The following is a 16,746-nucleotide window of genomic DNA, read 5'->3' as shown; positions in this document are numbered from 1 at the left end:
TTTGAAAGGAAGTTGTAAATAACCCCTCTGTCTCCGACCCCCACCTCCTTCTCCCCTCGCGGCGGCTCCTCAGAAGGGCATCTGGTCTACCCGACACAGGGCTGAGGCGGCTCCTCCCATCTCCCCAGCGTGGGCGGCGGCAAGTCGCGCGCCTGGATTCTCCATTGAGAAACAACGGGGTTCCCAGGCCCGCTTCCTCACCCTCCTTCAGAAGGTGGAGCTGTTGGGACAAGTCCACCGAGAGAGCCGGAGGAAGACGCTCTGAACTCTGCAGCAAGTGGCTGGAGGAGAGACATGGCCAGGCCCCGGGTTCCCCAAGGCACCCCCGAAGGGCCAATCGCTCAGGACCTTGACCAAGAGCCACTGTGGGGACTCAGGGTCCCCAAGTGGAAAACAAGAATGATGTCACCTCCCTGGCAGAGTTGTTATGAAAATGAGACGCACAAATATGCACTAATTAAATGGGGGAATGTTATTGTTACGATTATTACGACATGACCTTGAGAAAGTCATTCCGCCTCTCCGGGCTCGGTTTCCTCAGCTGTCCCATGAGGCGCGCTCAGGCTCTGGTTTTCTCCTCTTTAAAAGGGGAACAGTCTACGGCCACGCCGCCCTGAACACGCCCGATCCCGTCTGATCTCGGGAGCGAAGCAGGGTTGGGCCTGGTTAGTACTTGGATGGGAGACCACCTAGGAAGACCAGGTGTGCTGTAGGCATAAAAATATATAAAATAAGGGATTGTAAGCTGACAAGGTCCTTGCAACCTGTGAGGTCAACCAAGGGTTGCCTTGCCTAAAAATAAAATAAAATGAAATAAAATAAAATAAAATGAAATAAAATAAAATAAAATATTTGGAACAGTCGTAGCACGGTCTCCGTTGGTCGCCGTGGATGTCACACAAGTCCATGTTGGGAGCAGAGCCCACTCTGCCAATGATGAATGAATGAATGAATGAATGAAATAGAATGACCTGTTTGAAAGCATCTTTATAGGGTCAGTTCTAGAGGTTACCTAAAAAATTCTGAATGATTTAGACTCACTCCTTGCTTTTGGCTTGACTTCCGAAGGCTTTGTTTCACCAACCAAGTGCACCCTTGACGGACCCACATTTCCTATTATCAAGGGTCTCATTCTGCAGGGAGAATCCCGGAAGTCAGTTCCAAAGATGGCTTTCGAGAACGCTGTGGCATTGTCCCCAGAGCCATGCCTGAACCTCGCCAGGAGGCCGACTTTCAAAAAGCGACACTCGTTTAGATGCAAAAATTCAAGGTTGGTGTGGTCACCGCATCCAGGGACAGGGTGGGGACCCTGAAGGGGGCACCTGCCCCGAGTCCTGCTGGCTGTCTTGTCACACCTCTTGGTGAACCTCTGTCAGGTGTCCCCAGGGGGGGCAAGGAGGTTTGAAACTCACTAGACTTCTATTTGTATTTCTTTTGCCAGGGACAGACACTTGTGTGGATAAGTATTATTAAGATGACCTGCCTGCATGTAGCTAGTGAGGATCAATTTAAAAATCTCCTTGGCTTTCGTGAACACGTCTCATCTGCCGTCAAGATTCAAATGCCCCCAAACCAGTAGTTCGAAGCGATGATTCAAGCAAATAGCTCATTCACTGATTTTGCAACAGAGCGCAGACCTCTCTGTTCACATAAAACTTGTTTTATTTCCCTTTCAGAATTCAGAGTCATCAGGCAACTCAGGCCTGAACGTCCACTCGGTCTGGTCCGTGCTCACTGACTGTTTTGTTCGGCTGCTTTTGGGAGGCTCCTCGCCACGTGGACGGGGGATGGACAGGCGGACGGCAGGAATGCAGTGGGGGCACCGTGCCATCTACGAAGGGGATAACTGGCTTGGAATTACCCACTTATTGTGTGTCTAATCTAACCTAGTTGGTCGCGAGGCTTCCCACAGTACTATTTGCATATTGAAACTGTCTCGATCGTTTGTAGATACGCAGCTCTTCTGGAATGCTCATGAGTAATCTGTCTCAGTATCTCTATGTAACTGAGACACGGGCCTGGCTCTACCCACGAAAGGATTAGCTGTTTAGTCACTTGTGTAAATAAGGATACAAACGGCTTCAGGAAATAGATTCCGTGGATCTCAACGCAAGACCATGAGAACAGAAACGGACGGCACTGAGGCGCATCTCGCCACACGGCACGCACTGTGCCCCCCGCCCCCCGCCCTGCCCCCACCGGCGACACCCCAGCAACGGTGGTGAGCGGCGGGTGTGGTGTGGTTCCTCTTTCCAGCTAACCAGCGCGGCCTCACTCGGAGCTTCATTCATTTGAGATTTGCTCATTCATTCCTTAATCCGACCTGACTCTGCCTTCCCTCCACACCCCAAACCCTTCCCCAGGCTCCCTGGAACTCCCCTCCCTCCTTCCCCTCATGTCCAAATCTTCCCTCAAGTGGGCTCCTTCGCTGGAACCTGGCTCGCCCTGCCCGGGGCGCTCCCCTTGCTCTGTGGCCTGTGGGGGAGGGGAGGGTGGGGGGGGGGTCGGAGGTGGGGGGCTCCCCCCTGCTGCTCCCACACCACCCTGGCAGCGCACCGTGGCAGGTGAGTCACGGTTCTCCGGCTGGAGGCGCTGGGGGAGGGGACACGACGGAGCCTTGTCCTTCCCGACGGGCCCTTTGAGGAAACCGGAGTCTGCAGATGGCTTCCGAGGCCCTCCGCGCCGGGTCCCATGGCCCGGAGGGTGCCAGGGCAGTGCCTACGCTACGGCGTCCGATGAGTCAGCACCCCGACCTTCGCCATCAGCACCCAGAGGAGCAGCAGGCTGGTGAGGTTTCCCCGCCCTGCGTGCGCTGTCCACACTGAGTGGGTGCTGGAACCCGGGTCTGTTTGCAGATGAGACTCTGTCCCTCCAGCCCGGCCATGGGAAGGAGCGGCCCGGGAACCCCACGGCGCCCGAGCCGAGGCCCGTGACACCCAGGGCCAACGAACATAGTCCCGCCAACCACGGAATCCGCTGAGAATGGAGCTCAGGAAATGCCTCCCACAGAGAGAAGCGGCTGAAAATCCATCGCAGCAGGAATAGACCTGTTAACTATTGCCATCTTTATTTCTCTTAAAAGCGTTAAATAAAGGCCCCCAAGAGGAACTGAGCAAAAGCCTCTTCCAAGCTACAAGGTCATCCTGCTTCCATTTACCGGTCAGCGAGGGTCAGAACTCTGTCCCCACGAGAGGCCCGGGATCATTCCAGCAATTCCTGGCCCACGCCATGGTGCCCACATGCCCCTCAGGTGCGGCGAGAATGAGCCTGGCTGGGAGGGCGGGTGGGCATCTGAGGCCTTGGGGGACCAGGATGTGGTGTGGTCGAGACCCCGCCCAGTTCCTTGGGCTTCAGGCCCCACCCACAGGACTGTGCACATTCCTGAGCTGCCCGGGACCTGGACATCGGGGCCGCGCCTTGTCCAGCCTCCTCCGCTGGCCGTGGACTGCTGGGTCTGGTGGGCACGGAGTCCGGGAGAGCATCTCCCACGGCCTTGGGCACAGCGGGCGCAAGGCTGATGGGGACCAAACCTCGTCTACACCGGTGAGGTGAGAAAGGCCCATCGGAGCACGGCTAAGGCGAACCAGGGGCCAGGCTGGTTTGCTCGTTTGGGTTTCTGCATAAACACCAAGGAACCGTCTCCCCTTTTCTCCTCCAAACCAGAATCCCTCGCCTGTCCCCCGCCGTGTGTGCTGATGGAAGCCGTAAGCCAGCCCTCAGGGCTGCTTCCCACCAGAAATTTTCAAGACCTGTGGCTTCCTCGAACCCTGGACATTCGCATGTCAGTGAGAATCAAGCGCAACCGCTTTAGGTTAAAACGGACTTCGATCTCAGCAGTAAAAACCTCAACGAAGTAGCTCTATTTCAGTCAGTATTTCAATAAAGTTTCTGTGTAGCGTCTATGTGTTTGGAAGCTTGTCTCCCATGACGCCTCCAAGCCCAGGAGCTGAGACCCACAGACAGTGCAAGGCCACGAGCCAGCGTCTCCCCGCCTGACCCCTGTGTCCCCTCCAGACGGCGGCACCCAAGGCTGTGGGGACATGTAGCACTTCATCAAAGTTTAAAGAGGCCACGGAGGTGCCGGGCACCATGCTCGGGCCTCTGGCCTTCCGCTCCACGCCAGTTGCCAAGATATTTGTCCAATAACCCAAGAGGGCAGTGGCCACCGATGCCACACTGAGATCGGTGCAGCCCGAAGGGCTTGGAGGAAAGGACCTAGGTGGCATGAACACACACCCAGCTGGCGTGCAAGCACGCCACCCACGTGCAGAGCCCGCGTTCGCTTCCGCGCCAAGCCCCCAGCTCCCTTAACCCGCCAACCCCAGTGCAGACAAGGGAACGGAGATGCAGGGTCTGTCACTCCCGTCGGGGACACACGTCCTTCCTCGCCAACTGGCTGCTCGTGAGCAGCTGGGCCCCGAAACATGAATCTGGGCCTGGAGGCCCACGCCAGCCCTGGCGGAGCTGAGCTGCTGCGCCTTCTGGAAGAGCAGGGCCGCGGACTCTCCTGGGCGGGGCCCTGGAGGGTCAGAGCTGTCCCCGGCCACCAGCGCTGTCTGGGCCCCTCGGCGAGAGTCTCGAACCCCTCTCACGGCCTGGCCCACCAGAGGCCTCTGCTGTCTGTCTCCCACCCGCCCTCGAGCCTCGCCCGGGTACCAGCAAACCATCCTGGACAGACGTCCCCTGGCTTCTCCAGGGGGTTTCGGGAGGGCGAGTGTCGATTCACAGAGACGAAGGCGTCGAGAAGCCACAAGGCAGGAAGAGTTCCCAGCATGCTGCATGTCACCGGGACAGGGATGGGCGTGGGAAGAGGGCCACACGTGCTGGCCAGTGGAGATGCGGCTCCCCGTGTAACTACAGCGCTCGCCCGCGGGCTCCGCCCCCCACATCGTTCATTCATAGACACACCAAGTACTTACTGAGTGTCTACTACATGCTACGAATGTGCCACGTCCTGGGGACACAGGGGTGACAAGGCAAGTCTCTCTGCAAGAGGATTTACTGCATCTCGGGGGACAGATAAGCGAGCGTAAGGCAAGATGGTAACGTTAGGCTGGGGTGAAAGCAAACAGAAAGTTCTGGAAGGACATGCGAGAAGGACTAGCAAGACGGAGTCTCACCTGTGCCTGTGAATTGGGAGAGGAGAAGCCCCGTTCCGGAATCGAGGCCTGTCTGGGTAGCAGAAACAGCCTCGCCTTTCCCAGCGAGGCCTGAGCTCTTGCTGCCCCATCCACCAGGCCCCGAGCCCCGGGACTCGTGGCGGGAGGGGCTGCCCAGAAGGACTGAGCACAGGGCAACCGGAGAGGGGGACTCCGCCACCCCGGACCCAGAGACACGGTCCTTCTCCTTCGCTTCCAGGCGGCCCTCCATAACACTGACTTTCCACCGGGCCCACGGCCTAGCGAGACACTTCCTCAGAAACCACCCAGTGCCCCACGAGGAATTAGAGGTGATGACTAAGCCAAGGGATTGAGCGAGCGAGGCTGTGTTTACACACCGAAGTGTAGAGTCAGAGAGAACAAAGGGCGAGAATGAGAAATCCAGGAAACAGCTCGTGGCTCCAGGTGCCGGTTCGGGCTCAGCACACTTTCCCACACCCTGTCAGCAGCCGCAAGGTCAGCCTGCTGTGGCCGAAACTTCTCAGGCAAGGCCCGCAGACCACACACATCAGCCTGCTGACCACACGTGGCTGCGCTGGTTTCGCGGAAGCAGTCCATGCCCCTGCATTTCCTGGCCCTCATTCGCTAGTCAGGTCCCATGACTAACTCCGGCCAGTGGACTGTGAGCACCGGGGATGTGTGTTCCTTCCGGGTCAAGCCCTAAGGGGCAGTTTGTGTCCCCTCTCGCTCTGCTACAGTGATCTGGGACAGATGGAGGGAGCCTGGATCCCTGAGTCACTGGGTGGAAAGAGCTAGCTACCAGCTCTCACTGGACTTGACGAGCAAGAAATAAGCTGTCGATTATTACAAGATTAATCTGTCGTCGTGGTGTGTAGCCTTCTCTGATGAGTACAACAGGCCAAGGACTTTGGAACAATTTAAACAATAATGAAAATGAGTAATTATTCACATACTATGTTACAGTTTAAAAGGGTTTTGCTTACCTCTCATGTGATATCCGCCTATTCTCTTAAGTAGGTAGTTCCAGACATTTTCAAAGGGACAACGAGGCCACCCCAGAGAAATCGATAGCTTTCCTTTACAGAAAACAAAATGGAACATGAGACTTCTTTACTGCACTACTAAAAATGAACATATACATAGGAACGAACTTACCAGGAAGAAAGCAGGATCTGTTGAGAAAGCTAGGAATGATACTGAGGGCAATAAGATAAAATTTTAACAAATGGAGAAAGATGCTGAGCTCGTAAGTGGGAATATTTATTCAAAAATCAACTATTTATACGAAGTAGGTTCCTACTAAACCAGTATATACAAAAATAGAATCCAAACAAATTAAACAATTAAATGCAGAAAAACGAACTTATAAAAATATATATGGCCATATCTTCATATTCGATATGCAAGAAATTCTTTCCGAGCAGGGTACCAAATCTATTTAGCCGTAAAAGAAAACATTAACAGATTTAACTAGTTATAATTTTTTTTAAACTTCTGTACATCAATTAAACATTTGAAAGTTGAATGATGAGAGAGACTTCGGGAAGAAATACTTATATATAAAAGGCAACGTTCGATGTAAAAACTATACTAGATGTCTAAAAATCGATAAATGAAAAAAGAACAGCTTGATAGAATAAATAGACAAAAATATTTTTAAAATTTCACAGAAGACAGACAGTCAGTGGACCGTGAAGTGCTGCACATGGAAATTCTAACAATGCGATGGCATTTTAAAATCTACCAGATTGGTTAAAAAATTTTTTAAAGGTTGCTATTATTTCCTGAGGGCTGAGTGCAGGAGAGAGGGCATGACATGGTGTCTGTCAAGGGGCCACCTTCCGAGCCAACAATCCCATGGTTCAGAATGTCACCAACTCAAATCCTTGCTCCGTGCACTGGGCCATACTTTCTGGAACATTCTTTGCAGTATTGCTAGTAGCAGCTAAACTGGGAGGAACTTAAATGTCTGTCAGTCAGGGTGGGACTGGAAAAATAAATTATGGTGTATTCCCCCGCTGAAGCATCACGCACCCCTTTGCAAGAATGAGGTGGTTTAGATATACAGATGTGGAAAGAGATCAAAGATCTGCTCTTAAATGCAAAGGACAGAGCCTTTATTATGACCCGTTCATGCAAATGCCGAAAAAATGTTTTATAAACCAAAGAACTGGAACAGGCCTCAACGAATATTCATTCCTCTGGAAAGAGAAATGAGATTGGAAGTGAGGTGGGGAGGCGGGCTCTGCAATGGAGGACTTTTACTTCTAATAATCTAAATTTTTGCTGAAGCGGGCATTCGAAAATGATTCTATTTTAAAAGTGGAAGAACGGTAAGTACCGATAATTCCATTTTAGGTGTTAAAACACAAGTACTAGAATACTCAGAAAGCAGGCCTCACTTTGCGTGGACGTGTGGGACTGTAAGAGTGACTATGTGACAGAAACCACACAGAGTCAACGGGGAGGGTGCGGGCTCAGCTTCCTCTGGGGAGCGAACTGGCACCGGGACTTGAAGGCGGACCTCTACATCGAACTCGACAATGACCCTTAGAGTTTTAGAAAGAAGGCAAACACATGCGGAAAAAGAGAAAGTCATCTCACAGAAAGACCGTTGTTTTTCTAAAGAAATATCACGAAACACATATAAATAAAAATATTTCATTAGATTGTTATTGCATTACTTTTATTAGATTTTTTAAAATGATGAAGTAATGCCTGTCTCTAATAAGCGAAATAAGCCAAAGACAATAAAGAAAATGTTACTAGTTCGGAACTTTCGTTGCATTTGTTCCTTGTTCATGTTATTATTTTTATGCCAACTGTTAGTTACAAAATAACTTTAACCTGGTGAGGCAAACCACTGTCCCTAGACCATTCTTTCATAAAGTGTTTTGGGGTGTTCTCAAATTTTATTCCTTCATAATACCTGTAAAATATTTGCTCAGTTCCAAGATATACCATTGAAATTTATTTCATTTGGAACAGTATTTTATTTTTGTTTTTATACAGTTTTGTGTTCAGGAAGATAGTGTTTTTCCAATGTTGTTTTAATTCCTTTAACAAAATTGCTATATTTATTCCTATGAATGTTGTTGAATTTTTGTCACTAACGTGACTAGGGTCTTTCCATTTTCATTTCTGACTCAATTTTATTAATACAGAGAAAGGCTATTAATTTTTTATATATTTACCTTATAACCAGCAAGTTCACTAAATTTTCTTATCAAAACTAATTTTTAATTCGTCTCTGGGGTTTTGAAGCTATCCAGTCAACCACAGCAGCAAATAAATATAATTTTATCTTTATTTCTAATATTTATATTTTGAATTCATTTCTATTTTTAATCTTAGTTATAAAAGCACACAGTTTAAAAAGTCGAATTGTACCAGAAGACAAAAACAGCAGTTTCTTGCTACGCTCACTTTTTTTTTGTTTATTTTTTACTTTTTCCTATTTTTTAAATTTTCTTTTGCTAGTTTCATGTACACAGTACCTTGGTTAGACATTTATATCGTTTATAAAAATCAGGTGCGGCCAGTTTTCTCCCTTTCAGCTTTCTCCTGAGGGTCCCACAATGCCGTATTTCTATATCCCATGCTCGAACTACTATCTTTTCATGCTTTAGGTTTAGACACTCTCTATCGACTTCCTACAATGGAAAGAAGCATTTAGCTCTTACACCATCCGTCACCCACACATATGTTCCTCACTCTCTTGACATCGTTTTGCCGGAGATGTTCATATTTTCATATTCATGGCTGTGTACATGGTACCTATAACCGAGCCGCATACATGATAACTGTAACCATCTCAACTTACAGCTTTTCTTTTCCCTGAAGTTAATAGCAACGTTAGTTTTTTCATTGTTTGTCTCGTTTTTTGTTTCGTTTTGCTTTTTTACATGTGTGTGCATGTGTGCTATTATTATTACGCTCAGTACTTGACCAGTGTCATTTCTGAATACAGTCTCCTTCCTCTCGAGACATTTAAACACATCCAGTAATCTATTAATTTTGTTTCTTTTTTGGAGACCTTTCTATCTTCCTGCCCAAATGGGACCGGCTGCCGTGACAGCCAACGACGTGGCTACCGTCCCGCACTTCCATTCACCTCGGCCTTTTGCGACAGCCCTTTGTTTCTCGTCTGTGTTTTCTGCTCACTCATTTCTGATTTTTCACTCTTTCTCTTTCTCACTTTGCTTCCTATAGTCGAGAGAAGGTAGATCGTGTGGGAGAGAGAGGGTGAGTCCTACTTGCTGGAAAAAGTTTTCCAGTGGAAAAAGAAACACGAACAGTTCACCAAAAAAGGCAGAGGAGAAGGAGTTATCTGTAAAAAGAATTGTGGTCACCCATGATAAGGAGATAATTTGTGGGCGAAAGATCACAGGCATCACACATGGATGAGCTGGCTTTGGAGGGAAAAACGTCTTCCCACAACCGTTATCAGGGAGAGATGAAAGACGAAGTATTTCTGGGAATTGGACAGACTAGATTATTTAGGCCAACTTTCCTGCTGAAAACATTAAAAAATGCTGGATAAAGGAGAAGCATTTTTCAAAACATCCAAAGCCTGGCTAAATATTAGATTCATTCGATTTGTCTTTTGATGACCCAGCAATTGCATTTCTGGGTATTTAGCCAAAGAAAACCAAAACGCTAATTTGCAAAGATCTATGCACCCCATGCTCACTGCGGCGCTATTCACAATAGCCAAGATACGGAAGCCACCTCAGTGCCCGCGAGTAGACGTTTGGATAAAGACGTCATGGCACAAATGTGCCATGGAATATTACTCAGCCATAAAGAATGAAATCTAAACATCCGTGGAATATTACTCAGCCATAAAGAATGAAATCTTACCATCCGCAATGACATGGATGGTCCGAGAGGATATTACGCCGAGTGAAATAATCATGAGGGAAACGCCAATCAAAACCGCAGTGAGACAACCGTACGCGCATCAGCAGTAATGCTCTTAAAAGAACAGAAAACCACACGTGGCTGTGAGGATGTGGAGAACCTGGAACCCTGCGTGTGCTAGTCGGAATCTAGAATGGCAACCCCAGTGTGGAAAGTCATAAGGTGGTTCCTCGCCAAATTAAAAAATAGCCGTTTTTAGATGATCCGGCAATTCTACTTCTGGGTATACACCCAAAAGGATCGAAAGGCGGGTCTCGGGGACGTATTCGTGTGACCGTATTCTTAGCAGCGTCGCTCACAGTAGATCAGACGCGGACGCAGCCCACGTGTCCACAGACAGAAAGAGAAGCAAGACGTGGTCTCCGCACACAATGGATGTCACTCAGCCCGTGACGACGTGCTGAGCGAATCGCCGTGTTGCGTGAAATGGCCAGTCGCGAAATGACAAATATTGTCTGACTCCATTCACAGGAGGGACTTAGACGAGTTAAATTTATAGAGGCAGAAAGTAGGATAGGGGGTTGCCAGGGGCCGGGGCGAGGGGAGAGTGGGAGTCGTGATGGAAACGGCACAGAGTTTCGGTTCGGGAAGATGGAAGGGTTCTGGAGATGCGGGCCGGTGGTGACGGCTCAGCAGCAATGTGAATGTACTAACGCCACTGGATCGTGTACTTAAAAATGGTTAAAACGGCACAATCTATGGTATGTATATTTTACCACAATAGAAGAATACAAGTTAAAAAAAAATCTGTTTCAAATTTTGATTAGTCTTAAAAAAAATTTGTTTTTAAATTTTTTATTAGTTTCAGGTGTGTAGCATGGTGGTTAGACATTTATATAATTTATGGAGTTACTCTGGTACCCACCCAGCACTGTACATGGTTACTCTGTCATCTTTCTCAGACTATATTCCCTGTGACTGTTTCATGACTACGAATTTGTACTTCTTCATACCTCATAGCTTTTTTGCCCAGACCCCCAATGCCCCTCCCAGCTGGTCATCACTAGTTTATTCTCTTCTTTACTGAGATTTCCATTTTGTTCACATATCATTTTCTTGACTTTCTTCACATCCTTTTTTAAACCTCTTTGAGCCTCTTTAAGACATTTGTTTTACTCTTCGTCTAATATATCTGTCATTAAGTCTCAGGGAAAGATTCTGTTGAATTTTTTCCCCCTATGATTGGACTCTACTTTCTCGTTTCTCTGTGTGCCTTTTAAGTTGTTGTTAAACACTGGAAATTGGATTCTAATAATGTGTTAACGCTGATTCCCTACCCACTTCCCCACGGTTTGCTGTTGCTTTGTTATTGTTATTTTTTTATTGTTTGTTTGTTTGTTTGTTTTTCCTATTGTTGTAGGCTGTCTCTGTGTGTAGGATCGGCCCGAGTTGTAAATTTCAGGTCTTCTCCTGTCTCTCTGAGCCTCTTCCTAACCACGTGTGGTCACTTTTTAATTTTCCTGGTATCTGCAGTTGGTTTTGAATGTCCTGGCGTCTTACGTCTGCCTCTTGAAAGGGGAAAAAGTGTAAGATAACTGGAGGAAAACAGAGCGGCAGCCCTTGAAATCCGTGGAAGCCATTTCAGCCAGAGAAGGAGGGGCTTCCAACAAAGCAGCAGGTGCAACCCAATGGCTGCCCCTCTGTGATCAGAAGCCACCGTCAGTGACCACAGGTGGCACACAGAAGCACGTAGTCCGTTCGTCCCGCCCTGTCCCTTACGAGCTGTTCCAGGAGCATGTGCACAGCCGCTTGCCATGTGGCTGGGGGTGGGAGACGGGTAGCTGCTACTGAGCTAAGAGCTGATAGTGACCAAAATTAACCGCAATTTACCATCCAAGTCTTCTGCCCTGAGTTATAAGCCTTCAACAGACTCCAAAATAGCCACGTCAGACAGATCCTGGTGGTCTAATTATTGTCTTGGTCGGGAGACGGATTCCTGGGTACTTCCTACTCTGTCATCTTTCTCAGATTCCTGCTCTAAACCCAGACGTTTTGACAAAAGGTTAGACAAGGTTAAAGAAAGAATTTGGGAACTGGAAGTTCAGTTAGCAGAAATTATCTAGAACGAAAGGCGGAGACATAAAAACTGGAAAATGTGAAAGGGAGGTTGAGAGATATGGAAGATGGAGTTAGAAGATCAACATGCATTTGATTGGAGCCAAAGAAAAGGACAGAAAGAGTGGGAAAGAGTCATTATTTGAAGAGATAACGGCCTCGAATTTTCAGAGCTGATGAAAGCTCGGAATACGTTCCTAGGTGGTGTTCCTCAATTAATACATAACAAAATACGCTCTGCTGCCATATTGTTATGGGTGGGGGTAGGACTTGGGAAGGTTTAAAATTTTATTCAACTGGGATCACATCACCCCATTCTGTGAGCTAAAATTCAGTATCACTATAATAACACACTCTGAATGGGACCAGCCCTCACTCTGAATGGGACCAGATTTATAGCCCAGCTGAAAAAGGGCAGAGGAAATTCCTCAGAACTCTGATCTCAGGTTGATATTCCTTTGGATTCTCCCAAAAGAGCCACAAAATTTCATTTTTTTTTAAATCAGTAAGTCTACAGCCACGCCACTCTGAATAAGCCTGATGCCATCTGATCTCAGAAGCTAAACAGGGTCAGGCCTGGTTAGTACTTGGAGGGGAGATGACCTGGGAAGACCAGGTGCTGTAGGCATAAAAATAAAAAAAAATAAGAGATTGTAAACTGACAAGGTCCTTGTGATCTGTGAGGTCAACCAAGGGTGGCCTTGCCTAATAAAAAAATAAAAATTAAAAAAATAGAAATTAAAAACGTAATTAAAATAAAAATCAGTAATAATGGTAAAAAAGCGTAACTTCCTCAGAGGGTGAAGAAGAAAACCCCACAAAGTTCTACATCAATAACCTAGGCCAACGCGCCGGAAAAAAATTTCACATGCTCTGTCTTGTCATGAGTTATAATCATCGTTCTGGGAATTTCCTCAGCAGTTTGGCATTTTTCTTTATAAACAAAGCTCGAAGCTGTCTGATAACTGGAATGCGAGCAATTGCAGCATCATTTCCAGGCCCAAGAGTGATGCCCCGTGATCCCAAAGCACAACAGGGCTTGTGGGTTTCACGTTTCACTCCCCGGTGGAGCCGCCCCCAAGTGGGACCCATAGGCAGATGGCCGCCTTCTCGGAGCTCTCCAGGGGGGCTGGGCATCTCACACATGGACCTCAGGAGTCTTCCACCTCCGCCTTACCGAGCCTGTGATGGGCTCTGCCTGGGGATGAGGGCTAACCTTTCTGAGGACATGTTAGTGTGGACGCGAGTTCTTCGAGATTTCTGGATCAGGCACCCGGGGCTGGTACAGCGTGTTCCTTGTTCGTAAATTAATTCTGGGGTGAAGTTTACAAGATAAAGTTGGCCGATCTCTTGGACAAAGGGATGCAGGCTCGGAGAGAGTGTAAACAGGGCTAACAAAGGACGGAAATCGTCTTGAGCAGGCCTCCCAGCATCTTCGTTCTGGTTTCTTTCCCTCCCTTTCTTTCTCCCCCTTGTCGACAACATCGGGGTAGCGAGCCCTCTGTCAGGTCGTCTCGGTTTCCCCCAGGCCCTGAGCACAGAGTCCCTGATTGCTCCGAAGAGGGATTAGGGAAAACCCTACCCTCCTGCCTTGTTCTCACCTCTGCCGGACAGGGCCCTGGCCCATTTCCTACGTGAACACAGACGGACCACAGTAGGATAGGCAGCTGGTGACTCACGGCGACTCTCAGTCATCTTGCAAGTCTTCTCCCATCTGAGTCCAGGATCTCTCCTTCCTCGGTTTCTCCTCCATACCACTTCCTCCTCCTTACTGGCCCGCACCCCGCTACACTTCCATGCTCATAAGGCTTCAGCAATTTCTCATTGTCTTAAGGTCAAGGCCAAACTCGTTCCTCTGGCGTTCAAGGCCTTTATCGGCAAGATCCCAAATCCTATCCTGATTTCCAATTCTTATTTGCTCTCAACCGACAGCGTCCTAGAAGGTGTTCGGGGGTCTGTGACAGGGCCCTGGCTCGAGCTCTGCTCCTGACTCCTCTTGTCTGTCGATTACCTCCCTGGACCACCCTGTCTTTGTGTCTTCACTGATGCTGCCCCCAGGTCCCTGGGGAAGACCCTGCTCCCTCAGAGTTCTGGGCTGCAGGGGTCAGATGGCGTCTGTGACCCTCAAGGCCAGAATCAAGTAACTGCAATGACTTTTGCTGCCACATGCCACCAGACAGTATCTGGTGTTCAGAAGTGCCAGCTTGGGTTCCCGTTCTTGGAAGGAACGTGTCATGACCACCGGAGTAGAGCTGCAAATGTAGACAAGGCCGCAGCGAGCTCTAGGAGACTCCTCTGTCAACACGGGATCCCATCAGGAGCTAATGGCTGAGAGCCACGATCATGTGCACTCCTGGGAAAGACACCCAACAGAGAGAGTCTGAGGAACTTCCACAGCCAGGGACAAACACAGCCTTCCTCCCAAGGAGCTACCCCCAGCTTCAGCGCGGAGATACATGAGTCCCTCTCAAACCCGGCTCCAGCCGTGCAAGCAAGCATGCTCCTGTCAGCGGCCAGCAGGACCTCATGCCTCAGGCCTGTTCTACTCGGAGGCTTTACTACAGGAAAAAAGCACTTTAATACACTGGAGCATAATCCAAACGTTGAGTTCACTGGGTCACCGTGGTAAGATTCTCACAATAAAACAAAATCACATCACGGATAGCCTTGGGACATGGTAACGACAACCATCACAAACCAAAATGGCCCTAGCTCTTGTCACGAGGAGGGAAGCAATCTTAGGGTGCTGGTCCCTAAGTCCATAAAACCCTAAAGGAACCACCCTAATCATCCAAAGACAGTCAGTTCTGGAGACTCTCAGTGGTTTCCATGCTGGAGAGCAGATCTGCATTTCGGACCAACAGTGAAGCAAGCAGAAACATTCCTCTGCTTAATCCTCAGTGAATTAGACAATTTTATCAACTGATTCTTGAGTAGCTCAGTCCCCCCCTGGAATATTCGGCCGAAATGACATTTGCAAGCTACTCCAAACATTCACACCCTGCATCTTGACAAAATCAGATACTTGGACTCCTTTAAGGAAATGTGATAGAGAACAAAGTAAAGCATTAAAATCCACAAAAAAACGATGTGGAAAGAAAAAGCAGCCATTGTGATAACTTAGTCTTTCATGGCCCTTTGGAGGCCTGGGAAGGTTAAGTGTGTTCCTGGAGTTGTGGCATTGGCCACTCTCCAAAATCTGAGAGGCACCTCAAGGCATTTGGAAGGAAGCACCATTTGGCTAGGAGAAGTGGTACCAAGGGAGGATCCGGGTCCAGGAATTACAAGGAAAGTAACAATAATGCTAATCGAGTGACTAGAATTGGCTTGGCAACGGCTGTCTATGTAACAATTGGCAAAGAATACCTTTCTGCTTGTTCAAACAGTGGACCAAAAATCCTCCTTCCCTAGAATGCATTAACCTCTTGATCTCCTTGTACTGAAAATTTGGGAGGTCATAGATTCCTTTGAGAATCTGATGAGCAAAAATTTATGTTGGCACACAATTTGCAATGAATTTGAAGAGGGTCCAAAGCCAATCCATGGACGCTGGGTTGGCACCTTCATGGGCTCTGTTTTGTGAGCCTAGAACTAAAATTGGGTGTGGGTCCATTTCTGAGAGCTTCAATGCCAGGGGCCAGTCTTCTCTGGGAGCTTATGGAAATATACTACTCCTAAGAAAAGGACTTCCATAGCTCCCTAGTTTGCCCTGATCACAATACCCACTGGTTATTACAGAGGCATCAACCCATTCAGAGCCATTTCTCCCAGGGGCTTTCAGACATTTAAAAAAATACCAACTGGTATAGTAGGTCGATGCCGTGCTCACCTCCTCTCATGACCACAATAAAATTACAACTAAACAACAGAACAGCCATCATAGATGAGCTGAAGTCCTACAACTGGGGGCACACAGGAGAGGCCACCTTAAGACTGGTAGGAGGAGCAGAGGTGTGGAATGAGCTGGTCCCACACCTGAATGTGGTGGTTGAGAATCGGGAGGGATGTCTCTGCTGCAGGGCCCCCCTGAGAAGTGAAGGGTCCTAACCCACACCAGGCTCCCCATCCCAGGGCTCCAGTGCCAAGAAGAGAAGTCCCCACAATTCTGGCTGTGCAAACCAGTGGAGATGGTGGCTGAGTGACCCGGAAGGCTGTGAGAGTCACAGATTTAAGGGGCCCTGGCGGACTCACCGCTGATGGACTCACTCGCTCTGAGCTCCGGTGCTGGGGCAGCTGCTCGAAAGGCTCCAGGGAGGGACACGTGGGGAGGGACCGAGTTGTCTGGCTTCAGGGCCAGGGATAGAGGGGCAGTTTTCTCCCAGACAGGAGTGCCGGCAGAGGCCATTGTTCCTTGGTCGAGCTCTTCCCCATCCCTGTGAGCAGTTACAGGCGGTGACATATCCATCAACCTGGAGAAGACAGGTGACCCCGCCCCCGTCAACTGTTAGACCCACCTAAGCTGCTTCCGGCGGCTTTTCCTTACAAATGGCCTGTCTCGGCTCATGCTGAGGACTTTCCTGAAAGCTCTCGATGGTTCGTAAAACACAAACAAGCAGCATCTGGCCTCAGCGTGCCCCGTACCTCTTGCTGAGCAGCCTGGTGATGGCCCACTGAGGGAATCAAGGCTCAGGTCTATACACCTGAATTT

The 16,746-nt window shown here is 48.7% G+C and overlaps 1 protein-coding gene, 1 non-coding gene and 1 pseudogene across 5 annotated transcripts; all 3 read left to right on the top strand.

Moving 5' to 3' along the window:
- Positions 1 to 595: 595 nt before the first annotated feature.
- Positions 596 to 716, top strand: LOC118611628. Its single transcript, XR_004954532.1, has one exon. It is a non-coding gene; the product is annotated as a 5S ribosomal RNA (ribosomal RNA).
- Positions 717 to 2,516: 1,800 nt separating this feature from the next.
- LOC118611409 lies at positions 2,517 to 3,902 on the top strand. Of its 4 annotated transcripts, none has more exons than XM_036232042.1 (3): positions 2,517 to 2,787; positions 3,083 to 3,250; positions 3,664 to 3,902. In XM_036232042.1, the coding sequence occupies exons 1-3, from the start codon at positions 2,661 to 2,663 to the stop codon at positions 3,855 to 3,857; spliced, it is 489 nt and encodes a 162-aa protein (XP_036087935.1). In that variant the 5' UTR covers positions 2,517 to 2,660; the 3' UTR covers positions 3,858 to 3,902. The 4 variants fall into 4 exon arrangements, with proteins under 4 accessions (XP_036087935.1, XP_036087937.1, XP_036087936.1 ...); XM_036232044.1 differs by having other exon boundaries at positions 3,355 to 3,902; XM_036232043.1 differs by having other exon boundaries at positions 3,340 to 3,902.
- Positions 3,903 to 12,607: 8,705 nt separating this feature from the next.
- On the top strand, positions 12,608 to 12,726 carry LOC118611800 (annotated as a pseudogene).
- Positions 12,727 to 16,746: the final 4,020 nt, after the last annotated feature.

This window comes from Rousettus aegyptiacus, unplaced genomic scaffold, assembly GCF_014176215.1.
Source record: "Rousettus aegyptiacus isolate mRouAeg1 unplaced genomic scaffold, mRouAeg1.p scaffold_m13_p_14, whole genome shotgun sequence".
Classification (NCBI taxonomy): domain Eukaryota; kingdom Metazoa; phylum Chordata; class Mammalia; order Chiroptera; family Pteropodidae; genus Rousettus; species Rousettus aegyptiacus.
Note: the sequence above shows the minus strand (reverse complement) of the source record. Positions and strands in the feature narration are given on the sequence as shown.

Bases quoted from the DNA above. Each gene is read 5' to 3' on its own strand.
- LOC118611409 (XM_036232041.1), top strand. From the start codon at position 2,661: ATGGCTTCCGAGGCCCTCCGCGCCGGGTCCCATGGCCCGGAGGGTGCC. The intron at 2,788-3,082 runs GTGAGGTTTCCC...TTCTCTTAAAAG, and splicing joins CCCAGAGGAGCAGCAGGCTG to CGTTAAATAAAGGCCCCCAA. The intron at 3,549-3,663 runs GTGAGAAAGGCC...CCTCCAAACCAG, and splicing joins ACCTCGTCTACACCGGTGAG to AATCCCTCGCCTGTCCCCCG.